At 39.0% G+C, this 27,841-nt stretch overlaps 1 protein-coding gene across 3 annotated transcripts in view; it reads left to right on the forward strand.

Annotated features, from left to right (window-relative positions):
* Nucleotides 1–27,841, forward strand: part of LOC140465872 (V-type proton ATPase subunit C 1-A-like) — a 74,093-nt gene that overhangs the window by 23,933 nt on the left and 22,319 nt on the right. For 2 of the 3 annotated variants that reach the window (XM_072561757.1, XM_072561747.1), the window contains 6 exons: nucleotides 4,506–4,600; nucleotides 8,098–8,189; nucleotides 15,268–15,366; nucleotides 15,639–15,707; nucleotides 18,744–18,836; nucleotides 22,439–22,532. In XM_072561757.1, coding sequence (XP_072417858.1) covers nucleotides 4,506–4,600; nucleotides 8,098–8,189; nucleotides 15,268–15,366; nucleotides 15,639–15,707; nucleotides 18,744–18,836; nucleotides 22,439–22,532 — 542 coding nt within the window. The remainder of the gene's footprint in view (nucleotides 1–4,505; nucleotides 4,601–8,097; nucleotides 8,190–15,267; nucleotides 15,367–15,638; nucleotides 15,708–18,743; nucleotides 18,837–22,438; nucleotides 22,533–27,841) is intronic. The other variant, XM_072561766.1, reaches the window with a different exon arrangement.

Genomic DNA, 27,841 nt, shown 5'->3' on the forward strand with positions numbered 1-27,841 from the left:
CAACAGAATCTGGAACATCGTACACATTATCCAGTTGCTTTCATGAATGCATTGATCAAAGCTTGTTTCTTTCAAAAAGTCAATCTCTGTACAAAAATATGTTTATTATAGAGTCAAAGAGATGTACAGCATGGAAACAGACCCTTTGGTCCAGCCCGTCCATGGCGACCAGATATACCAATCCAATCTAGTCCCACCTGCCAGCACCCGGCCCATATCCCTCCAAACCCTTCCTATTCATATACCCATCCAAATGCCTTTTAAATGTTGCAATTGTATCAGCCTCCACCACTTCCTCGAGCAGCTCATTCCATACACGCACCACCCTCTGTGTGAAAAAGTTGCCCCTTAGGTCTCTTTTATATCTTTCCCCTCTCACCCTAAACCTATGCCCTCTAGTTCTGCACTCCCCGACCCCAGGGAAAAGACTTTGTCTATTTATCCTATCCATACCCCTCACAATTCTGTAAACCTCTATAAGGTTTCCCCTCAGCCTCCGACACTCCAGGGAAAGCAGCCCCAGCCTGTTCAGCCTCTCCCTATAGCTCAATTCCTCCAACCCTGGCAACATCCTTGTAAATCTTTTCTGAACCCTTTCAAGTTTCACAACATCTTTCCGATAGGAAGGAGACCAGAACTGCGCGCAATATTCCAACAGTGGCCTAACCAATGTCCTGTACAGCCGCAACGTGACCTCCCAACTCCTGTACCCAATACTCTGAACAATAAAGGAAAGCATACCAAACACCTTCTTCACTATCCTATCTACCTGTGACTCCACTTTCAAGGAGGTATGAACCTGCACTCCAAGGTCTCTTTGTTCAGCAACACTCCCTAGGACCTTACCATTAAATGAATAAGTCCTGCTGAGATTTGCTTTCCCAAAATGCAGCATCTCGCATTTATCTGAATTAAACTCCATCTGCCACTTCTCAGCCCATTGGCCCATCTGATCCAGATCCTGTTATAATCTGAGGTAGCCCTCTTCCCTGTCCACTACACCTCCAATTTTGGTGTCATCTGCAAACTTACTAACTGTACCTCTTATGCTCGCATCCAAATCATTTATGTAAATGACAAAAAGTAGAGGACCCAGCACTGATCATTGTGGCACTCTACTGGTCACAGGCCTTCAGTCTGAAAAACAACCCTCCAACACCAGTCTCTGTCTTCTACCTTGGAGCCAGCTCTGTATCCAAATAGCTAATTCCCCTTGTATTCCATGAGATCTAACCTTGCTAATCAGTATTATTTTCATCCAAGTGTTTGCACCAAGTGTGTGCATGTGTTTTCAGGACATTTAGAGGGATAACATTTATACTCCTACATTATTGACTATGTATATTAACCAATTATTCCATCTTTATTGATTAAATTTTGCTTAGACAATAAACACATAATTGTGTTTATTAGGAAACTCGGTAGATTTTTTTTGTTTGAACCCTGACATAAATACAATATTTAATTGGTCACCATAGAAACTGCAAAAAGTATTTTTATTTTATGTTGTGATCTTTGGAGTAGCAGGACCAAAGTGACAGTGGATTTCTCCAGTTTTGGTTGTAATATAATAGAGAGGGTACCATTAATGGTGTCATGTACTGGTAGATGTGGCAAAGAACAATAAGATACCAGGAGGGGTCATCTTTAAAAATGTTCTGGATTGGACTCCACCTTGTCAGCCAGAGATAATGAAAAATATTCAGGTAAGTGAGTTTACCACCTGAAGAGTATTATTGCTTGCAGGAGACATAGACAGTCAGCAACTAAAAGGGCAGCTACTGACGGAGAGCAGCAGCAGCTGTGGAAGCAGCATTAAGGCAGGCGGAGAACTGCAGAAGCAAAATACCATTCGGAAACTGGTTCAATATTCTGGAATGATAAACAGGGCTAAGATTCAAGATGGTGCCGACACAGGGCGAGTCTTTGCGAGCTCCCTACAGCAGAACTTAGTCTCACATTTTGTACGATCTTTCTGCACTTTTAAACCTTAATTCTAAGTCTGTAAAAATTATTTCTTTGTAGCTGTAACTTTGTATTCCTCACTCTATTCAATCATTCTATGATCTTTGAATGTTATGACCTGCTTGCACTGCATGCAGAATAAAACCTTTCACTGTACTTAGGAACATGTGAATAATAAATCAAATCTAATTGAAAAGAAGGAAAACCAGTTACAAGTAGAAAATAGTGAGCTATCGGTGATCAAGGAAGACTCTGCGAGGACTGATAAAAGGCTTCAGGAAATAAAGTTAGAGATCCCTAAGAGAAGAGGGAATAACTTTATGAAAAATGTTAAAAATCATACAACACCAGATTATAGTCCAACAGGTTTATTTGGAAGCACTAGCTTTCGGAGCACTGCTGCCTGATGAAGGAGCGTCGCTCTGAAAGCTAGTATTTCCAAATAAACCTGTTGGACTGTAACCTGGTGTTGTGTGATTTTTAACTTTGTCCACCCCAGTTCCACACCAGAGCCTCCACTTTATGTAGAAGAGGAATGAGGGCAAAGGTGTGTAAAAGAGAGATTGCACCTCTCTCAATGAGCATTGCTGCCATCGATATTAGGCTCCTTGAGGGGCCAGAAAATAAAGTCAGACCAAATTTCAGAACCAGGATGGCCTTGGAATTTATTTAAGCTGAAAATGATCAAGTTTAAAGAAATCTAGTAGCCTTCAGCAGAAGAAAACATCAGCACAAGATAAAGATTTAAAAGCCTAAAATTTAATAATTGTGACATGATTTTGGCAGCAAGATCATATAAAGGATAGAGCCAGAGAACTTTAAAGAGAAATTTGTGTAGAAAAAGTACTTGTAGTTTTAGAATGTGAATTGCAGTAAAAGGTCTATTTTACTTGGGAGGAATCAAGGAAACTCCATTCTGGCTGCTGGAGACAGGAAAAGATTAGAAGAAGCAGGTATCCACAATTATGATCATTAAAATATGTAGAAAAACCACCAAAAAGTCTGGAAAATAATAGAAGTACAGTATTTTAAAGAAATAGTATTACAAAGAACCGAATTTAAAAAGCTTGAAATTATTACCGTCACTTAATACAATTAAAAGCTTTATAGAAGAACTTAATAGCCATTCAGTAAAACAGAGTTTGAAAAAAACTAACAAATGATAGCCTACTCCTGCTCCTGCATTCTATGTTTCTGTGTCAGAACAGTATTTCTTCTGTAGATATTCTATATGTTTACCGCTGATTGCAGTATTGGTCGCTGCCACCAATCCTTTTTGTCCTTAGTTTATCTCAAAAAAGCCCTTACTCAGTAAGTGATACCCTTATACAGTACTGACAAAATGAAGTGGCAAATAATACAAGGCACCAGGAGTAACCATCTAAGAAAGTAACACAGGCTTATCTTTATACTTCTTTAAAGCTAGCATGGGACATTTGTAATTTTCCAGTCCTCTGGCATCAACTGAGTCTGGAAAAGATTGGAAAAGATTTGATTAGTGGCTCCACAATTTCTACTTGCACTTCCTGTGGTACTCTTGAGCGCATCTCAACCAGACCTCTTGCCTCAATAACTTTAATTTTCTATCCGCACAAAACTGGACAAGTCCAATAACTGCCCCTTTGATCTACAGTTTATCACCAGCAAATGATGGAAAGTGTCACAAAAGTGCTTGCAGAAACAAGACTAACAAAGCAATAGCCTGCACATTGATGCTCAGGCTTGGTTCGGCCAGGGCAACTCAGCTCCTTACCTCATACCAACCTTGGTCCAAACATGGAAGAAACCTAAACTCAGAGGGGAGGTAAGATGACTGCCCCTGACATCATGGCAACAAGTTAAAGTCAGTGGGAAGCAGGTTAAACCCATCCATTGGTTAGAGTCATGCCTATCACAAAGGAGATGCTTGTGGTTGTTTGAGGCCAAGTACATCAGGAGATTTGAGGCCACATTAACAGGACATTTGATAGTTTTCAAAATCTTGAGAGGGCTGGACTGGGTAGATTGTAGACACTGTAGACTGAATGGCCTTCTTCTGAACTATATGAATTCTGTGATCAAGCGAACATTTGGGTGGACAACAAACCCACATCCCATGAAAGAATAAAGAAAACAGCAATATTGACCAGGGGTGGATGAACAAGATTTGGGTAGGCAGATGGTTTTTCCTCCATCACTTGCACTATCATGACAAGCTATTATGGTCCGAAGCAAAAGCTGGTCTCAGTATTGCTAGCTTCTGGAAACCCATGAAGTGATCATTTCTTTTACTATGTGACATTTATAAAAGTAAACAGAACGTGGACTATTTAGCAACAAATTAAATGGGGATGGGGGAAATACTAATTGCTCGTGGAATTGCAGTTCATATTTGTTGTCTATTATTACATAAACATACAGTCTTTTAACTTTTGTGATCAATACTTCTATATTTTCTGGTCAGGTTTTGATGTTGTGCTGTGGTGTTATTTAGTTTGTTACATATGCTTGAAGGAACATCAGACACACAACTAATTCCATCTTGTTTTCTTTGTTTTTAGTTGATCTCCATCGATATGTGACACATTTTCAGTGGGACATGGCTAAATATCCTATAAAACAGTCACTTCAAAATCTAACAGAAGTTATTACTAAGGTGAAATTTGATGTTAATTAAAAAAGTCTCTAAAATTTTAGTATAAATAAACATATAAAGAAATGTATGCATCAAACATGTTTACACTTATATATTAATGAATAATCTTGCCTCAAGCATGACTTTCCTTCTCTTATTCCTTGCTTCCTGATGCTGTGATTTTTTTTTTTGGTAATATTTTGATGTTGACATTTATAGTTTCAAGTGAGAGGGAGTAAAGTTCAATTTTGACAGAGAAGCAAACAGCAGTTCTTGCTCAATTTTCCTCTTCATTGACTTCAGTGGGAAGAAAGATCAGGTGGGATGTTTAATGGCTGGCCAATCCATTACCATCTGTTTTGTGCAACAAAGTTAAATTTTATCCCAAATTTGTAAACGCTTGTAGTTGAATGTGCATATACCAACAATTTGTGTAACGATGTAGCTGGAGGCTCTGGGAGACTAGCACTGTGGTGTAAAGACATTTCCATCTACATCTTTCAGCTCCCCACATTCTTCAGTCTCCAGCCCTATTCCTTAGCCAGCAACCCCTTCAAATTAAAAAAAAAACTTCCATAAACTTCTTTTTGTGCTTTTCTACTTCTTTGTGAACTTTCCTGTAACTTCATTCGTCTGGTCCCAGTTCCTCCTGCTTCCAGTGTTCCATTTTAACCACCAAACCTAACATTCAAACTTCTTGACTGTTCTGTTACTCCTGCTCTTCTTCACTGTGTATGGATTGCTGAGTGCCATTTTCTGCTGTCAGATCAGACCTAACCATTAATTTGTGGTTTAGAGCCTGTTACCTTCACTCAGGCACAACCTTTTAATTTTCTGTGTGAGGCTTCCTAACAGTTATGTGGGAAAAATCTTCTTCATGTTAATGGTAATGGCCAGAAGCAGCAAAAGACTTTTCGGTGTCCAGCTTTTGTGGCCCACATTGGTTTCTCAAAGGATTTCTACCTGACCAATTTCCTTGCCATTTCTACCCATTCTCACTCATTCCCTGGCTCTACTGTAAAGCTAGGGATGTCTTAGAGCTGCAGAAATGTGGCAACAGAGATAGATTCATGATAGAATTATTCATGTTTGTTCATTTGGGATAGCACAGTGGCTCAGCGGTTAGCACTGCTGCCTCACAGCACAACTGGGTTCAATTCCCTCCTCAGGCAACTGTCTGTGTGGAGTTTGCACATTCTCCCCGTGTTTGCGTGGGTTTCTTCCGGGTGCTCCAGTTTTCTCCCGCAGTCCAAAGATGTGCAAGTCAGGTGAATTGGCCATGCTGAATTGCCATAGTACTAGGTGCATTAGTCATGGGTAAATGTAGGGGAATGGGACTGAGTGGGTTGCTCTTCAGAGGGTCGGTGTGGACTTGTTGGGCCAAAGGGCCTGTTTCCACACTGTAGGGAATCTAATCAAAATTCACATGTGCACCCTGTATCTGTTATATATATTTATTGCTTAGTTAGTGGCTAGTGCTGTATTCATTTATGCATTGGTACCTCCTGTTCCTTTCAAGCATTTTATGTTGCTATGTTTGTGGGTTCATCAATTCAATTAGTAAGAACCCACTTTTCCATTGAATTGTTGGTTCACTTGCTCTTTTATTACTTGATGAAGTCATTAATTATTGTGGTTCTCCATAATTGTGTTAATTTTCAGGTGCCTGCTAAGGAAACAATTTATTGATTCAGTGATAAGCAGGTTATATTACAGTTTTCACCGTGATGCACTGTTCATTAATAAACTCCTAGCTATGCCTATGTTGTATGTCTTAACTTGAATGGTTCTTCCGCAGCGATGTCATATCAAACAAATCCAATAATATATTTCTTTGCAATTTGAAAGTCTCACACTTATTATGTTCAAGTTTAATCTCCATGTTATAGTGGCAGCTTCTGTTCTGCAGCACTTTAGATTATAAAATTATTTGGGACACTGAGATAAGAATTATCAATATTGTACAGGTCTTAACTCTCGTTTTAGAGATATCACATATTATTGATGCTTATCTCTAAGTACTTGTTTTATAGTTAAAATGTTTGATGTCCCACCTTGATATTAATCTCCCAATATCATGTACCTTCTTTGTAGAGGCTAGTTTAGTTGCCTGTTTTATCAATAGCATTCTGAAGTTGTCAGTTAGAAAATGCACAATATCCCCTTTCCATTTAATTTCTCCCATCTTCCTGTAGAAAAGTGTCTTCCCTGTGCTTTGTACCTGCTCACAGTCTCACTGAGTGAATTTGTAGGTGCAAACATACATCACTTTGTTGCATTGGTATTTTCCTGGCTCTTTAAATAGTGACAGACATGTTTGTGCAAGTGAACAGAGCTTTATTCAGTTAAAGAATGATCCTCACAACACAAACCCATGGGCAAGATTTCCCCCTCCCTGGAGGTGGCAAATTGGCCTGAAAGAGAAATTCTGTCCTTCTGAGCACCTCAGCAAATTACATGCTGGGGCTGAATGTCCACTGGGGACATCCTTTACTTGCCAACAACTAAAGTGGTTAATTATAAGCCACTTCAAGGCCTCAATTTACCACCTTCCTGATCCTTGGCAGATGAGACGGCTGAGTGGTTTCTTGCCGGCCAAGTTGGATGAGCGGCCTTCAATTGCCCCGATCTGGGAACACTCAGAGACGTAGATGGCAGGCACAGAGGTGGTCCCTGAAAGTGATAGCCCTGTCCTTGCCTTGGAACCCTTGACTCCTCCCCAAGACCACAAGAAGAAAATAATCCACAACATCTCGCCAAGTGATCTCCTGAAAACTAGACCTTGACAGGTGGACTTTAGGACCCAGAAGTTATTGACCTGTGATTTGGCAGTGTTGAAGTCTGTGATATGACAAGATACTTACCATTATTTGCCTCTTAGCCGTCTAACATGCTGTCACTATACCCCCCCCCCCCCAACAAATATACTGCAGAAAATATATGGGGAAATTCTGCCTTATGTCCTGGCTGCTGATAGAAGAGTTTAGTTTGGCTCTGAAATTGGCCACAACTCAAACACTAATTTTCGGTGTAATATATACATGAATAATGGCTGCCAAAATGATTACCAGTTTATAAAAAAAACCTTGCAATTGTTTTCATGTTGGGGCCAAAACAGACCCTTGGGAGTGTAGGTTGGCACTCTATTGCTGCACAACACTATTGCTGCTCATTCTAATCATTCTGCTCACTACATCCCTTCTTCATTTGTCTGCTGCAGTATCTAGGTGTTGGCTATTTCTTGCCTACTTTTAACAACCTTTTAACTTTGTACCCAGTATAGCCAGAAACAGGTCACCAGAATGGTGATGATGTATCTGATATATTTTGACATATATGGACATACTGTATGTTCCTTTCCCTTAAAGGTGTATTTCTTTGGATTACAAAATGGCTACTACTCGTTTGATTCTTTTACAATGATAAAAATTACATTAGAAGATATCAACCATGAAATATTTAGCAATAATAGAAGCAGTAAGAGCAAAATAACTGTTCCCTGTGTTTCTTACTTACAGCAAATCTCGCAGATTGACACTGATTTAAAGTCCCGTGCAATGACCTATAACAATACCAAGGGAAATCTACAAAATCTGGAAAGAAAAGCAGTGTATGTAAACTGGGATCTTTACTTAGTGAATCTATGTATGTTGGAAAATTACAAATTCAAATATTTGGAAAATACACAATTCATATCTTGCTGTTGAGATTTGCAAAAAGCAATGGACTATGTATCATTGTGGTACAGATACCAAAATGTGGTGGAGATTGGTACAATTACAATATTAAAAAGGAATCCGGGTGGGTACATGAATAGAAATGGTTTAGAGTGATATTGGTCAAATGCTGGCAAATGGGACTAGATTAACATAGGATATCTGGTTGGCATGGATGAGTTGGACTGAAGTAGTTTGTTTCCATGCTGTACAATATATGACACTATGACTCAGTACTAACATTTACTTCATTTCTACCAATTATGCCTGATGTATAGGCATTATAAAATTAATTTTCAACTTGTTTGGAGAACTGACCTAAAAAGGAAATCAAGAAGGTGTAAAACATACAGCTGATCCAATACTGCAAGCCTCAGCACATTCTTGTCATTTCCTTCCCCTCTCCCTTGCGAAAGTTGAAAACTAATCCATATAATTGAGTTATTATCTAAAGCTACTGAGACCCATTTAAAATGGGAGTTCCCAAAGACAACTCCTCAGATTGGACAATCAATAATGCACATAAAAAATACAAAATATTAAGTAAAGAAACTCAAACAAAAACATCACTTTCTAGTAAAACTCAGCAGTTCTGGCAGTATCTGTGGAGAAAAAGCAGAGCAAATGTTCTGGGTCCCTTCCTAAAGAAATTCTGAAGTAGGGATAGAGCAGGAATAGGCCATTTGACCCATGGAACCAACTCTGCATTCAGTCAAATATCCCTTGATATCTTTAGTATCGAGAAATCTATTGAACTCTGTTTTAAATATACTCAAAGACTGAGCCTCCATAGCCACCTGGGGCAGAGATTTCTGAGATTCTCTGCCCTCTGAATGAGCCTCATGGAAACTCAGTTTTAATTTGCTACTTCAGTTCTGAGTCTGTTGTATTAAGCAAGGTAGTACTGCCAAACATGATAGTGGACTATACTTTATCTCTCTAAGGAATGTGCAGTGGTCACTCCACAATATTGTTGTAGACAAATGTCCTTGCAATAAATGAATTGTGATTGCACAGACAAGGAGATTTTCCTCTTTTGTTGGTTCTCTCGCTATCAGCCACCGTCACAGTGGCTGATAGTGAAAGAACCAACAAAAGCTCAGTCAGTTTTGGTGCCGCTGATCCATTCTTGATGATGGACAAAAGACCTTCCAGAATACATCCTGTCTCCTTGCTACCCTCAGTGCTTCTTTTAAGTGCTGTTCAACATGAAATCAACAACTGAGGAAGGATGATAGAAGGTGATTTGCAGGCGATTTCCTCGCCCGTGGTTGACATTATGCTATGAGATGTCTTGAGATCTGGAATAAATGTTGAAAGCTTCCGGGCCTTTCCCTCCTGTTGGTATGTCACTTGTGCTGGCATATTCTATCAGTCTACCTTGCAGGTGGAACAATCCTGTACATAAAAATGGTGATGGAAGAGCTTAGGATGTAAGGCATAATTAGGCAGTACAGGTATGTCAGGCTGTGACTTGATTACTCTGTGGGACAACTTTCTCAATGTTGGCCCAAGCCCCCAAATATTACTGAGCAGCACTTTGTAAGGGAAGGTACCTAAGCCAATGGTGCGATGTACATCCAGTTTTATTGTTATTTGTCTTTTCTGTAGTAGTTTGATAAAATTGAATGGCTTGCTTGGTAATTTCAGAAGGTTGTCAAGATTGAATCTCATTGCTAAGTCCCACATAGGCAGGACCAGGTAAAGACCACAGAATTCTTTCTCTGGAGGACATAGTGATGCTGGTGCACTTATATGATTATCTGGTAGTATCATGATCATTGTTGGTAAAACTAGAATTTTATTCCTGCATTACGAATTAAATGCATTTAAATTCCCCAGCTGCCATGGTGATATTTGAATTCAATACTAAAATAAAACAAAGAACTGCTGGAAATCTGAAACAAAAACAGAAATTGCTGGTGAAACTCAGCAGGTCTGGCAGCATCTTCAAGATGAAGAGTCAGTGGACTTGAAATATCAATTTTGCTTTCTCTGTAGAGATACTGCAGGACCTGCTGAGTTTCACCAGCAATTCTGTAGTGTTTGATATTTGAATTCATGTCTCAAAAGCATTTATCACAGTAATATTACCATCAAGCTAACATTACACTGAGAACGAATTTATTCACGCGACAGAATTTTGATAACATTGTTGCATGCAATGATGCTTTCATGAAGATGATTTAAAAAAAACAAATTATTTAAAAATGCATAACATAGTTCAAGATCTATTTTTTAGACGAATAGGAATAAAATTAATCATGAAGAATGTTGATTACAATATGACTTTTTTATTAATACATGACAAATATTGCTTTACAAAGATCCATAACAACATTTTTAAAGCATTTTAACAGAAAGGAGCAACATATTATTTAGGAGTGAAGGCTGCATTAGTTAAGAGGCTCCAAGAGAGCAAGAAGTAATAAATCTAATGATATTTTCCCACTAAAAAAACATATTTCCATCTTTAAAATACATCATAGTGATCCACATACAAACTCATTTTTATTACAACTCTCAATGTAATTGCAGCATGTAAATTATTTCATTAAGTATCAACAAAAATTGTGCATTGCACATATATATGAAGTTACTGAATAACAGTTTAAACAAAGTGCCTTATATGTAGTTCAATCTCAATTTTGTGTCGAGTAACTCAAAAGGCTAATTGATTACATGGTCTTCAAGAAATGTAAAGCCCTATTCAGATGCATCACAGCTTGGTACACCAACTGCTCTGCCCACAAAATTACAGAGAGTTGTGAACGCAATCCAGTCCATCACTCAAACCAGCCTTCCATCCATTGACTCCGTCTATACTTCCCGCTGCCTTGAGACAGCAGCCAACATAATCAAAGACCCCCCCATCCTGACCACCCCAGTTATAGTCTCTTCCATTGGGCAGAACATACAAAAATTTGAAAATATGTACCAACAGTTTTAAGAACAGCTCCTTCCCCGCTCTTACCAAACTTTCGAACTGACCTCTCATATATTGGAGTTGATCTTCCTTTGTACCTTCTCTGTAGCTGTAACACTATATTCAGCATTCTGTTGTATTATCCTGATGTACTGATGTATAGTGTGATTTATCTGGATAGCATACAAAATAATACTTTTCACTGTGTCTCAGTTTATGTGACAATAATAAAAATCAAATCAAGAAGGTTAATTTTATTAGTTTTACTGATATTTCAGTCAGAAACCATTAAAATAACTGCTGTAAAAGACAAGGTTTCTTCTATTTAATAAGCGTCTGAACAAAGCTTTCATTTGGAAAAAATTTCATCCATCACAAACTAACTTTGTTTAATTTAGATTAACTGGTTAATAAGAACTCCACTAACTCCTCTAAACAAGCTATCTCACAGTTAAACATTGTCCTGAGGGTCAGAGGGAGATGAGATTCCATTTGAGTTGAATTAACTTTCTTAGCAGAATCCAGTTACTCTCCGACGCAGGCTAAATTACACTGTGTGTATTTAATTAAAATGAATGTCACCTCATTTCACTTAGAAAGTGAAACTTTGGAATATATTAAAACTCACTGCAAGTATCACAACAGTAGCCAGTTTGAGTGTGCCAATATCTTGCATTTCAAAATTTTAATCAATGAAAATGAAATTGAGTTATTTGTTAGAATGAAATATTTAAAGATATTCTGGAAAACAGTTAGTTGTTTAAGTCATAACATAATTAATGGTGTGGTCCATTGTCATTGATTTTATATTGCTAGTTAATTGAGAACTAATGTTCTAACTACCTTTAATGGTAGTAAGCAAATACATGGGCCTTTATGTGATGCAGTGGTAGTGCCCCTACTCCTGGACTGAGAGACCTTGGTTCATGTCCCATCTGCTCCAGGGTTTATAATAACATCTCTGAGTAGGTAGCTTAGAAAATTAGATTTTAAAAAATAGAAAGGAAATGCATTTATCCATTGGGAAGTGGGTTGTTCAATAGTCTAGATTTTGTCATGATAATGACAGTGAAGTTGTCAGTGTTTACCATCATTGTTCCAATAAAATTGACAGCAACTTTGGGAGTCTGCATGTATGTAAAACTGAGTGAAAATCCTGAAGTCACTTCCAATTAGTCTATCCACTTCAGCAGGGTGCATTGTAAAAATTCCTAGACTATGATCTCCATTACATTCCTCATTTATGAAAACCTACACTTCTATAGAGTCATAGAGAGGTACAGAATGGAAACAGACCCTTCGGTCCAGCCCGTCCATGCTGACCAGATATCCCAACCCAATCTAGTCCCACCTGCCAGCGCCCGGCCCATATCCCTCCAAACCCTTCCTATTCATATACCCATCCAGATGCCTTTTAAATGTTGCAATTGTACCAGCCTCCACTACATCCTCTGGCAGCTCATTCCGTACACGTACCACCCTCTGCGTGACCACGTTGCTCCTTAGGTCTCTTTTATATCTTTCCCCTCTGACCCTAAACCTATGCCCTCTAGTTCTGGACTCCCCGACCTCAGGGAAAATATTTTGTCTATTTATCCTATCCATGCCCCTCATAATTTTGTAAATCTCTATAAGGTCACCCCTCAGCCTCTGACGCTCCAGGGAAAACAGCCCCAGCCTGTTCAGCCTCTCCCTATAGCTCAATTCCTCCAACCCTGGCAACATCCTTGTAAATCTTTTCTGAACCCTTTCAAGTTTCACAACATCTTTCCGATAGGAAGGAGACCAGAATTGCACGCAATATTCCAACAGTGGCCTAACCAATGTCCTGTGCAGCCGAAACATGACCTCCCAACTCCTGTACTCAATACTCTGACCAATAAAGGACAGCATACCAAACACCTTCTTCACTATCCTATCTACTTGCGACTCCACTTTCAAGGAGCTATGAACCTGCATTCCAAGGTCTCTTTGTTCAGCAACACTCCCTAGGACCTTACCATTAAGTGTATAAATCCTGCTAAGATTTGCTTTCCCAAAATGCAGCACCTCGCATTTATCAGAATTAAACTCCACTTGTCACAGGCCTCCAATCTGAAAAAACAACCCTCCACCACCACCCTCTGTCTTCTACCTTTGAGCCAGTTCTGTATCCACATGGCTAGTTCTCCCTATATTCCATGAGATCTAACCTTGCTAATCAGTCTCCCACGGGGAACCTTATCGAACGCCTTACTGGAGTCCATATAGATCACATCTACTGCTCTGTCCTCATCAATTGTCTTTGTTACTTCTTCAAAAAACTCAATCAAGTTTGTGAGACATGATTTCCCACGCACAAAGCCATGTTGATTATCCCAAATCAGTCCTTGCCTTTCCAAATACATGTACATCCTGTCCCTCAGGATTCCCTCCAACAACTTGCCCACCACCAAGGTCAGGCTCACTGGTCTATAGTTGTCTTTACCGCCCTTCTTAAATGCTGTTGGAAACACTGTAAAAATCCTTAAAAATGTTACACATTATTGAGTGAGCTGTAACTGTGTTTTTAATTATCTTAATTTCATAAATACTACAAAATGCCCTCACTAGCCATAAGAGCTGATTTATATTTGAAAAGTGTCAAATTTCTTCATAATAAAATATTCACATTTTAAAATGAAGCTGCTCTCTTTTTGCAAAAGATTATTTGCATGTGGATCAGAATGGAAGCTAAAATAAAGATGAACACAATAATTTATTTCACGATCTGTAAATGTAAATAAAAAGTGAATGGTTTCAATTAGTTTAAGTTCCTGGTTTGCCGTGTGTGAATAGACCCTGATGTGATTGACTGTTAAGCTTGCTTGCTGATCTCGTCGCTGCTGCACAACAAGACATTCCCTCGATTTGATTCTGGATTTTAACTGAGATTAGGAAAAGGAGAACGCTACAGCACAGAGATAACGAGATCTTTGTGGCAACTTCTTTTAGAATCAGTGGTGATGTACTTGCTTCGTTGTCAACTGCAAAAATAGTAAATTATTTTCTAACAGTGATTAGTAGAGGTTCTATTAATGAAATTATTTCAAATGCTTAAAATAGTTGGTTTGTTAAAATTTGATTCTACGTATTTTTGATCTATAACATTTAAGTGTGAGAAAAGGAATGATTTTGTTGTTATTGTGTTTGGGTGCACTGTAATTCTTGCCTGTCATTGTCCAGAAAAATGAAAAAGAAAAAATTTATCAAGTTAAATTAATAGACAATTGGGAAAGCTTTATAAAGCCCTGGTTAGACCACACTTGGAATATTGTGTTCAGTTCTAATCGCCTCATTGTAGGAAGGATGTTGAAACCTTAGAGGGGGTGCAGAGGAGATTTGCCAGGATGCTGTCTGGACTGGAGAGTGTATGTAACGAAGAAAGTTTGAGGGACCTAGGGCTTTTCTCATTGGAGCGAAGAAGGATGAGAGGTGACGTGATAGAGGTGTACAAGATGATGAGAAGCATAGATAGAGTAGATAGCCAGAGACCTTTTCCCAGGGCCGAAATGGCTATTGTGAGGGGGCATAATTTTAAGGTGATTGGAAGGAGGTTTGGGGAGATATCAGAGGTAGTTTCTTTACACAGAGAACGGTGGGTGCATGGAATGCACTGCCAGCAGTGGTAGTAGATTCAGATACATTAGGGACATTTAAGTGACTCTTGGAAAGGCACATGTATGAAAGTAAAATGTAGGGTGTGTAGGCTAGTTTGATCTTATAGTAGGATTAAAGGTCAGCACATTGAGGGCCAAACTGCCGGTACTGTGCTTCACTGTTCTATATTCTATGTTAGCAGTTAAAATAGGATCCTCCTGGCAAGCTGTCCACTCTGTGTGACATCCAGAAGATCCAATGTGCCAAAAGCATATGATGGTGCATGGTATATCAAAATGTATAGGAGGAGAGGTTGACACATCATCTGAAACAAAACTAGAACATGATAAAGTGATGAGCCATAGCACTATCTTTGTATCTTGTATGCAACAAATGTCTGATTTTATTTCTCATTCATGTTTTTCCAGGGGTAGCCTTTTGACTCGTACTTTAGCAGACATTGTAAATAAGGAAGATTTTGTGTTAGATTCAGAATATCTCACCACTCTCCTGGCCTTTGTCCCAAAGTAAGTACCCTGCCTGGTGTGAGTTGGTGCATTTAAGCTTTGATTATCCTATAATGTGCTTTTATAATGAGCTCTTCTTTATGTTGGGAGAAAGTGAGGACTGCAGATGCTGGGGATCAGAGCTTAAAAAAGGAGAATCGACGTTTCGGGAATTCCTGAAGAAGGGCTCATGCCTGAAACGTCGATTCTCCTTCTCCTTTGATGCTGCCTGACCTGTTGCGCTTTTCCAGCATTTTTAAGCTCTTCTTTATGTTGCCCTTATTATGCATTAGGTCCAATTACATTAACTGGCAAAAGACATACGAGTCCCTTGCTGACATGGTGGTTCCTCGATCAACCAAGTAAGTTGAGAAAGAATAATTTGCTTACGTTGAAGAATGTGAATTGTAGCTTGAGGAACCGTGTTAATCAAATCATTTTCCATTTAGTGTTTGAACAACAGGACATGTTGTTTCTACTTTTCTACTTCTCTTCAACCTGCAATGTTGTCTGGCAGGTGGGCAGACAGGGAATGGTGAGGAGAGAAGGCGTGTCATTGTGGAGGGCTGGAGGCACAGGGGTTGAGAGTTTGCTGGCTGTGATGAAGCAGAAAGGAGATTGTAGGTGAGTGGAGGGGAGACGGAAAAATAACAGGAGGTGGGGGACATCAATAGATCAGGCTTTGGTGTTGATGGAAAGAGGAGGTTGGAGCAAGTGATTGCAGACTTGTGTGGTTCTGATCAAAGAGACTGGTCTGATTTCAGCAAGGTTTTCTGATTATGTGGATGGAAGTGGGTTTCCTCTGGGTGCTCTGGTGTCCTCCTACAATCCAAAGGTGTGCAGGTTAGGTGAATTAGTTGTGCTAAATTACCCATCGTGTTCATGGCTGTGTAGGGTAGGTACATTAGTCTGGGGTAAATGCAGGGGAATGGATCTGGGTGGGTTACTCTTCGGAGGGTCAGCGTGGACTTGTTAGGTCAAAGGGCCTGTTTCTATGCTGTAGGCATTCTATATCTTCTATAATTGTCAGCTTGTTTGGCTGGGGTGAAGCTGTTCCAGCAGCAGTAAGACTGCCGTTTTCTCTTCCCTCACTCTGTCAGATTTCCCAGGCCCTGAAGATCCGGCCTGCAGTTGGTACACTTCAAATTCACCTAAAATCAGAGTCGGCCTGCTAATTAAAATCTTTAAATAGCATGGCTTCCTCGAGATAAGGTTAATCACTCTCCCCCAACATACCTTTGTCAAAACCAGATATTGGTGTATAGTTGGCTGTTTTCGCAAACCTCTCCCACCCTTTGTTGAGTGGGAGGTGGACTACACTCGAGTCATATATTCAAATAATTCACAGAAGAGAACAAAGCAAAGGAAGAAATAGTGTTTTAGTTGAAACCTTCTCCTACCAACCATTGACTAAGTAGCTGTTTCTGTCTTTTATTTGATTTAATCTCTGATCTAAATGCTGCCAGTATAATGCTCAGCAGTTGTTCATATATTTAAGTCTGTTGGATATTGCTAAAATGAAGAATCATCAGCATTATAGGTAACAGATTTACCATTGATGGTAAATGATTGAAAATTATGGTTAGAAAACTCTTGATCTGAGCTGTAAATGGTATTAGCTGCTCTTTTTCATTTATCTCCCTGTCACGAAATATCTGCCTGTAATTATTTAATTTTATTAAACCAATTATAAACAAAAACAAAAATCAAAAAACACTTCTACAAACATATCACAAATGTGACCTATTTAGGCATGCTGAAAATACTACAAGGCAGGAGTCATTAACCATAAACGTTGCAATATTGTTTGCACTTCAGCTACTGAATAGTGGAATTTTCCCTTCATGCATTATGAATGAAGGTAAAACTCCAGACAAGGTGAATACATGAACCAATAAAAAAAATCTGAGTTTGATTTTTCTTCACTCTTTTAGTGCATTCATTGCTAAAGCCACCCTTTGATTAATATTCCAAATATCAGTTGTTTCAGTTCCTAAAAATAAGACACCAGATTTCTCTGTTGAAATGACAATAATGTTGGGACAAACATTCAATGAGCAGCAGCTACCAGGTACCTAGATTAGATTACTTACAGTGTGGAAAATGGCCCTTCGGCCCAACAAGTCCACACTGCCCCGCCGAAGCGCAACCCACCCATACCCCTACATTTACCCCTTACCTAACACTACGGACAATTTAGCATGGCCAATTCACCTGACCTGCACATCTTTGGACTGTGGGAGGAAACCGGAGCACCCAGAGGAAACCCACGCAGACACGGGGAGAACGTGCAAACTCCACACAGTCAGTCGCCTGAGGCGGGAAATGAACCCGGGTCTCTGGCGCTGTGAGGCAACAGTGCTGACCACTGTGCCACCGTGCCGCCTACTTTGGGTTACAGGTCAGGAATTTGCACCATCTAGTTTCTCAAGGAATGAAAGGAGAATTAGAAGCGGCATATAAATGAGTTGAGGCTTTAATGTGATACAAGTAACTAGAAACAAAGCAGTCACAGCTCAAAGGTGAGATTCTGAAATAGTATTTCAGGCTTCAGGAGAAAATTGCAAACACTTTTCTCCATGTTGAGATTCTGATTCTTGTTTCATTCTCTGTATTTTCCCATCTTTCTCTCCAATGCTGTCACCACACCAGTCTGGGAAATTCCCACCCATACAGAAAGGTCATTGTCTAAAAGTAATATTCCATGTTTCCCATAGATTTTGCTGTAGCAGGGCATCTGTAGAGATCTGCCATTAATTAGACTTGTTAGTGCATACTTTGCTTTAAAGTTATTTTTATGGAAAACTGCTCAAGTTTAACTCATAATAGTGCCAAGAGAGAATGATGCAGATTTCTGCCATAAAACGCCTGGCATTTAGTGTACTAACGTTTACTGCCTGACTTTCCAAATTTTACCACTCTGAGATGGAAAAAGGAATGGAAAGTAAAAATTTCAAAATCATCAGAGGCTGAAAAACTGAGTGGCAATAACAAAATACTCTTGTTTTTTTGGAGTTTACTGTTGTTGATACAGATGAGGAAGATGGATTTGCCTAAGCTATTTAATGTGATGTTAATTCAAGTATCCTTTGTGAACGAACATGCATCTTCTTTCACTGAAACTAGACTCTGGTCAAATATAGCAATGAATTTCCTGAAAATAAATACAAAGCCAAAGCTTGCAAATGGACATATTGCACAATTAAACAATATTCTTCACCATTAACAACTCAAGAACGATGGGGGTGGCAGGGTAAAATGTAAATTGTAAGTGGTATTGGATTTTCTCTCAGCATGTGTAAACTTCCACTTCTGCATGTGCTCTTTTGAATAATCTATTTGAAACCATGAACTGGAAGTTTCTGTAAAGTAAATTCACAAAACTTTTTGATGCACAGAATGATCATAGAAGATACAGAGGGAGCCCTCTTTACAGTAACTCTCTTTAAGAAAACTGTGGATGAATTCAAAATCAGAGCCAGAGAAAACAAGTAAGTTCGAAAGCACTTTAAATGTTTCTATCAATCATAATTTGAGTCATCTTCCTTTCGTGTTTTACATCGGAATAAATGATTGAATCATAAATTTGTGACGGAAAATACAAAGAGATTGATTTTCACTTTATAAGCCACTCAGTTCATTCAGTAAGTTTTTTTTTACCTCCAATGCCTTATCAGTTAGTACAGTGTGTGCTCTGGGAACTGGTGGTGCGCATGCTGAAAAAAGTGCAACAATTTATTTTCATATTCAGAAATAAACACATTCAGAAATTGAATACAGGGAACAATTTCAAAGTTGTGGATGATGCAAAACTTGGAAGAATTGTAAAATGTTAAGAGGACAGCATAGAACTTCAGGAGGATATTGACAAGTTGGTGGAGTATGTGGATAAGTGGGAGATAAAACTCAATGCTGAGAAGTGTAAGCTGATTTAGGTAGAAAAATTGTGGACAAACAATATAAAATAGAGGGGAAAGTAGTTAAGGTGGTGCAGGAGCGGAGAGATCTGGGGTTATACAGACACAGATCATTGAAGATGAGAATGCAGGTGACGAAAGCAGCACACAAAGCATGCAGAGTCCAGGCCTTAATTAATAGGGTCATTGTGTATACGAGCAGGCAAGTTCTGCTGAACTTATACAAACCCCGTCTAGACCCCAGCTGGGATATTGTATTCTGCTCTGGGCGCCACACTGCAGGATGTGAACACATTTGGAGAGATTTATTAAAATGGTTTCAGGAATGAGAAACTTCATTTATGAGGTTAAATTGGAGAAATTGGGACAATTATCTTCAGAGAGAAAAGACTAAGAAGTGATTTGATAGGAGCTTTCAAAATCACGAAAGGTTTGGATAGCATAGATAGGGAGAAACTGTTCCTGTTTGTAAAAGGATCGAGAAGGAGGGGGCACATATTTAAAGTGATTTGCAAATGTGGCAGATCTGATGTGAGAGATACCTTTTCACAACAAGAATGGTTTGACCATCAATCTACCCAAACCACAAATTTTCTATGTCCTTATGAAGTTCCATTTCCTAGAATTCCATATTAAATTCTAGGAAATGGCACACCTGTAAATTAAGAAGATACTCTTTCTGCCAGAAACATTTAAATGTTTAATTTGCAATGCAGCCTTCATCTTCCGCTGTGCATCTACCAACTTTTACTTGTTGGGAATAGATACAGAAAAGAGGTCTGTGCATTAGAGTCAGAGGGTAATAAAGATCGAAAACACAGAAAAAAGTCGGTCAGAAACAACAATTTATCTACTCTAATCCCATTTCCAGCACTAGAATAGGCGGTGCAAGTGTACATCTTGTTACGATACTGGGTAAACCCTCCTGCTTAATTTAAAATCAGTAACACAGAAAATATTTATCCCGCGTAGTAATCTGTAAAAATTGAGTGGCCAAGAACTATTAACTTAAAAATTAACAACTTTATTTATTAAAGTATGAACAGAGAGTAATTAACTAACCATTATTTATAATTTCTTCCTCTAACCTATCTTTTAGCTTCCCTTCTATCATACCAGTCTGATAAAACTCCCAATTAAAATTTACAAAACAACACTTTTTATCTCAACACTAGGCAGCAGTAAGGTAAAAACAAGGACTGCAGATGCTGGAAAAAGTGGTGCTGGAAAAGCATGCAGGTCAGGCAGCCTCTGAGGAGCAGGCAGCAGTAGGGTCTTGTCTTCAGATCTTCCTGTGTCTTCTTTTCTCCTTGTTAGGAATTTCTGCATCATAGGTTACTGATCGAAAAGGGACTTTTAAGAGAGTTTTTTTTCAAGCAGTCTCTTACATGCTAGGATGTGGCAGATCTCTTCTCAACTGTTCAATTTTCCCTGGCCTTATACTCCAGAGCATTGGATTGTGTCATCGGCTTTTAAGATTGTCAATATACTCAATTCAAGCTTGATTGGAGTTTGATATGTTTTGGGTATAATTTAAACTGATTGGCTGAATTTGAATTTATTTTTGTCTCCAAGCAACAAACTAATTGAGTGGTTCAACCCAGTGTTGCATTGTCACCATTTTTGAGTACACTTGGTGCTGGGTCCAGTAGTTCTGCTGCTTTTAACTTTCTTAAAGGTAAACCTACATTTTCATAACATTTAAGAATTATTTAGATTGTTATGAAGGTTTCTGCCCCTACCAGCCTTACAGGCAGTGAGTTTCAGATTCCTACCACCCTCTGTGAAGATGTTTCTCCTCACATCATGGAGTAATGCTGGAATAATTATTGTGCTATTACAATTAGTGCCATCAAAAGCTCTTTAATTCAGTTGATTGAATTCCTGTCTCTGGCAAGCAAGAACTCTTCATACGCAAGAAGCTGTCTCAACAAATATTGAAGAGGTGGCAACATCAGGCAACCAGAACTTTCACCCACTAGAGTGAATTTGCTATCCTGTCTTTTACTAAACCACTTATCTGGGAAATTTCCTCTGAATATGTCAAATAGACTTACTAAAGGGATTCCTTTGGCAGAGTTCATATCATTATGCATGTCCATCACAACTCTTGAAGGTGGAAGCTTTCATGAATGAGTTCTGTAGGTCAAACATTCTCAGAAACAGATATTGAAGGACATTTATGATGAAGGGGCAAGCAGAGTTACAGCCACCATCTTTAAAAAGACTCAGCGGTAGAATTTTATCTGTACTACCTGCAGGTGGCAATTCAATGACAGGGTTTATCATCATTTATGTTCATGTTTCCCAAGCTACTTATGGTTGAGCAACTCCTTTTCAAATCCATAAGTAGTCATGAATACCATGCATGCTACAATACTATATCATCCCACAATCTGAACAAGCTGCAGTGTAAAGTTTTAATAATATTTTAAGAGAATGGATATTTGCTGACAGATATCAGTGAGATAAAAGTGCCTGCTTCTTACTTCAAAGTCAGCCTACCCTATATGATGCTTCAAAACAATACTTCTAAATCATTCTACGTAAAGGATAACATTTATTTTGTCAGTGAAAAGAGGATGGGATTGCAGAATGTGGTTCTCCCAAAAGATAGATAAACATCCCAACTAATTAAAAACAGAATTTGACTTATTCAGTGGACCTACAGAACACCAGGAGACCAGATGAAGGGTGGTCTGAGACTACAGCTTTGTGCACCTACCCAAGTGACAGTGCGCCAGTGCAAGAGGCTGCAGACACTATTATCTTATGTCGTATTGCACTGTAAGGACTTTTATCCAAAATGCTCAGGATCTTAAGCAATGGCAGGTAGTCCTGATGATTACCAGGCGGCGAAATAAGGTTGAGAACCTAACTTGTCTGTGTAGCTGGTTTGTTCAGTAAACAATTTCACATTATTTCACAGCTCCACCTGGAAAGACTCCACAGATCCCAATGAGAACCACTGCTTTATATCATCTGCTTGAATTTCACCCCCAGCATTTCAATGGAAATTTAACTGATTATTTAGTAGGTGGGCAATCCACACTGTCAATTACAGACTAAGTGATTGAGATACAAATCTATTCCCAGTTCCTTTCACAATTGAATTATTACATGAATTCAAATACTACTCGCAACAGAATTTTTTTTAACAAATTGTTCTCTGCAAGATTTATAGTACGTGAATTTAACTACAGTGAAGAGGAGTTGCATGCTGAGAAGGAAGAAATGACAAGACTAAGTGCAGACAAGAAACAACAATATGTGAGTACTGTCATCCTGTCAGAAAAATCAGATATTCAGAACTTGAACTAGATGAACAGCAAATGTCACTTCTTTATGGTGCACCTTTAGTAGTTTTACTGCATTGCTATTCATTAAAATATGAGCTGTAGAAAACAACTCATACAGTGGTACATTACAATTTGTGAAACATGCTAATTTTAAAACAATGTTACCAAATTCTAACCAAAAGCAACAGGATCTGTATTATTTTTGTAAAATAACATTTCTTGTTCCATAATAATTTTAATGTTATTAAGGGTCACAATTTGGATCTTGCAATCTAAAACTTATGTTTTAAACGAGTATCAGACTTATACAGAGGTAGATTATCAATGAATATAGTTATAACAGACTGTAACAGATATTAAACAAGCAAATGTTTTACACTATCCAATGGGGATCTCAGTTTCACGATTAAATGTATTTCTGGTGATAACATTGGATAGAAAATGTTAGCAGAAAATTCTGCTGGGGTGCTCCGAATCTCCTGCTGTAAGCAGACATTTTCTGTCATAATTGCCATTTCTTTGAAGATTCCAGTGACTTCCCACTGAACTTCTTGCAGGAGATCGTATGAGGAAAGGTTGAGCAGGTTGGTCCTCCAGCCACTCATAGTTAGAAGAATAAGAGCTGATCTTATCGAAATATGTAGGGTTAAATCATCCTGTTCCCAGAATGTTAGACAGTGAATGTACAACTAAATATGTGCATTGGGACCCTGTGAAATTCAGATGCCCAGACCTAAGTGTAAATTAGGTTTAAACTGGGAAGTTTAAACTTCCGACAGGCAGTTTCCTGCTACCTTGGACCCTGCATGAATGGCCTCTGACTCTGATTTAGAGTTGGATACAGTGGATAGTTCTGTGGTACTTACCTGAATAGTTACCTAGGAAATGTTAAACAGGTTGATTGTAGTGTAACACCTGGGTAACTCTATAACTGACCTCTACATCATTGCTCTGATTCCAGATCATCTCCTAACCTGACTACCCACTGATACAACTTGATTATGTTCCTTAATCCAACTACCCCAAATCAGTTGACTATACATATTCACACCATCCATGCACCTATCCTGCCTCTGATCGCCTATCTCAGATCAGCCTGCTCCTTAACCTGACAACCACATCACTATCTACTAATTCCATCTCAATCCGACTAACCCCCATTCCAATCTGAGTATCCATCCTGAACCAACTCTGTCTCCTTGCCCCAATTAAACTACCTTGGACTTGACACAACTAATTCCCAACCCACTGATGTGACCCAACTACTCACTGGCCACTCTGACTCTACCTCACCCATGTAACGCCTCACAAAAACCAATCCATTGTGCATACTCAACCAACCCTTCTCACATGCCTACCTATCTACCCACCTCACCTACTCACCCTGTCAGCCATTCACTCACATTCTCAAAACTGGACTTATAAACTTACCATACATGTAAACTAAGATGTGGGTGTGTTCAGCCTTCCTCTGTCTCTACTCCACTCAGATGAAGTTTGACAAGGAATACTGTGCTGCACATTTCTTTGACAGCCAGGATCGTAAGATTCTAGAAGAAATGTGCTGTAGCGTCAGATGGGGAACTGTTAGAGCACAGCAGCTATCCCTTAGAGCATAGTAGCTATCCCTTAACACCCAGCAGATATCTCTTAGAGCACAGCAGCTATCCCTTAGAGTATTGTAGCTATCCCTTAACACACAGTAGATATCTCTTACAGCACAGCAGCCATTCCTTAGAGTACAGCAGCTATCCACTCATCATTGCTGCAGCTTGGAAGGTTTGGGCCATGAAGTCCTGAAATGATTTAAAAGGATGGATGTGAAGAGAATGTTTTCCCTGCAGCAAAGTCTAGGATAAGGACTCACATTCATCCAAATTAACTAAGAGGATTGTCAGTCTGTGAAATGCTCTTCTCCAGAACAATGGAGGTTGCTTCATTGAACACATCCAAAGATAAATTATGATTTGGAGATGCCGGTGTTGGACTGGGGTGTACAAAGTTAAAAAGTACAAAGTTCATCAGGTGATGAAGGAGCGACGCTCTGAAAGCTAGTGTGCATCCAATTAAACCTGTTGATCTATAACCTGGTGTTGTGTGATTTTGTAAAGCTGAATTAGGTAGACTTTACATTAACAAGGCAGCCATTAGTTATGGGGATAGACAGAAAAGTGGAGTTGAGGCCATGTTGAGAGTAGTCATGGTTTTATTGAATGGAGTAACCTTGAGGGGCTGAATGGCTTGCTCCTACTCCAGCTTCTTGTGTTCTTGTAAGATTACCGAAATATACAAATGCACTCAGCACTCAAACATCTCACCGATAGTCACCCTGACAGAAATAAATAACTTACTGAAAATGCATAATAAAACGGGTGATCAGATCGATTCTATTGGACTTCTTGCCCATCAATATCAAGAGATTTTAATTTTACCCTTAAATATTGCTGGATTATATCATTTCTTTGCAATGGCCTAAACCCCTGCCCTCAGGTTCTTATGGATTTTGGGGCTATACTCATTCTATTTCCTGCACTCCTAGATTATTTCCCTGTAACCATAGCTACAGAAATCACTTCATTGCTTTGAGATCAAAGGCCAATCCCTCCCAGTGCTCTCAAACTTAACCAGGCCATTCCATAATACTGCTGCTGCCACTTCAGCCTCAATTTCCTGTTCCCTTCCTCAAACTCCTCAATGCTCCAGTGGCTTGGAAATATTCCTTGTTTGACTCCTATACGGAGATATTGTTTAGAATTTTCACCTACACAATTGAGATAAATTATGTTGGGATGGGACATAACAAATTATATAATAAAATATAATTTGGGTTTTCGTTAGGAAGACAGTGGGAATCAAGTAATATATATGTCTGTAGTAATATATAGGTCTATAAGATATAGGTGTGTTGTCTGTTATCCTTCAGGCATTACAAACAATCTTTAAAAACAGAGGAAGAATTTAACTTGCTTTAAGCTGCTTATTATAGTTAGGAAGGGAGTTGGATTTCTAACTATTTGTTAAAGGCCTAATATTTGACATGTAGATATGTTTAAGGACATATGGTGTGGACATGATCTCAGAAGAGTCCTTATTTGTGTAAATATACTATTAAGGTACTATATACCTTGTGGAGTTAGCAACATAATAGTATATCCTGAGTTACATGATATAATAAAAACATGCATAGATACAAACACACAAAGTAGGAGCAGACCCATCCACTTGAGCCTGCTCCACTATTCACTTTGCATTAAAACTTATTAAATAACTTTTTAGAGCTGTACAGAGTGGAAGCAGGTCATTCGGCCAATCAAATCTACACCAGCCCTCTGAAGAACATCCCACCCAGACCCACCTCTGTACCTTATCTCTGCATTTCCAATGGCTAATCCACTTAGCCTGCACGTGCCTGGATACCAAGGGCAATTTAGCATTGCCAATCCACCTAATGAGCACATATTTGGATTGTGGGAGGAAACCAGAGCACCTGGAGGAAACCCACGCAGACACATGCAAACTCTACACAGAGGGTGGAATCGAACTCGGGTCTCTGCCGCTGTGAGGCAGCAGTGCTAACCACTTTTTTGGGAAGAATATCCCAAAGATTCATTTGTCTTTGAGAGAATTTCTTTGTTGCAAAATCTCTGAGGTAAATGGGCAGTCCATTATTTTTAAAACAGCAATCCTGAGTTCTAAATTCTCCCATAAGAGGAAACATCCTCTCCACACCTACAAGTTTAATGCTTCTCAGAATCATACATGTTTCAATCAAGCCATCGTGTATCCTTGCAAACTCCAGATACAAGACTCGGCTGTCCATTCGTTCCTCGTGGAATAACATTTTCATTACAAGTATTAATAAGTTATTAAATTCAACCAAATAATTGTGGATGCTGGAGATCTGGAACGAAAACAAAAGCTGATGGAGAAACACAGCAGGTCTGGCAGCATCTGTGGAGAGAGAAACAGTTAATGTTTTGAGTGCAGTGCCTCTTCATCGGAAATGATACCAACTAGAAAAAAACTACTTGTGCTGAAGATAGGGGTGGGTAGGGAAGGTGGTGGTTTGGGGTGGTGGTGTGCAGATTGTTGGACACAGAGCTCAGCGAGGGACAGATATGTAAGGGGTAGGCAGACAAGGGGATTGTTGATAATAAGCCAGGACAGGAGAGACCCTGATCTAGTAACTTAATCCAGTAAACCTTCCACGAACTGCCTCCTTTGCATTTACACCATTTCTTAAATAACAACTCCAGTACTGTGCACATCGCTTAAGATATGGTCTCACCAGCATCCTGTACAACTGAAGCATAACCTCTCTAATTTTGTATTCAGTTCCCCTCATGATAAATGATAACATTCTGTCAGCTTTCCCAATTAATTATGGAACCTGCATGGTAACCTTTGTGATTCATGCATGAGGTCACCCAGACCCCTCTGCACCTCAGGGTTCTTATTTAATATGCTTAATTTTTATCCTTCCTGCCAAAATGAACTTCACTTTTCATACATTATACTCCATTTGCCCACATATATGTCCACTCATTTAACCTATCTATACATCCTTTTGCAGCCTTTCAAAATCACATATCTTCTGTTTTACCATGAGCAACAGAGGGAACTAGTGGTCAGCAACAAGTTGTGAACACCTAATAGTGGGTGAATTATTACAAGTATCAGAGAGAAAAAACTTTCAACATATTGTTGATGTGATGAAAGTACATTGCACAAATTGTTTGCAACATCAAGTTTCCAAGAAAATGATTTTGCAGTGACTGATAAACACTACATCCAAATAATTGGATAATTGTTCCATGGTTTGTAAGTCTCCAAATGTAATTCACCTTGAGCTCAAAATCCCTTTTGTCTTTATTCAACCATGCATCATTGGACTATCGCCACTGCATTGATTGAACAAGGGAAATAAAAGCGTTTTTTCTTTCATTTTGCATCGAATGCACTTTATTTCACCGATGTTTTCCCCACATAACATTCACTAATTTTCACTTCACATTCCTACAGCTAAGCATTTGGATAATCCTGCTAATTGTAATTGTTCCAGTGCTGCTGTGCATTGGCCAGGCCAGCAGTGGCATGCTTTGATGTCAAATAAGATATAATTTGGCCAGCAACATTAAGAAGGTCAAAGAACACAATGAACATCAATTGTTCATGCACATATAAGCCTATTAGGGTGTGTGAGTATTGACTTCTATTCACCAACTTGAAAGAAATGGAAGTAAACATTCATCACTTATTTCTCTGTTTTCCAAGTTGGAA

Source organism: Chiloscyllium punctatum, chromosome 3, assembly GCF_047496795.1.
Source record: "Chiloscyllium punctatum isolate Juve2018m chromosome 3, sChiPun1.3, whole genome shotgun sequence".
Taxonomy (NCBI): Eukaryota; Metazoa; Chordata; class Chondrichthyes; order Orectolobiformes; family Hemiscylliidae; genus Chiloscyllium; species Chiloscyllium punctatum.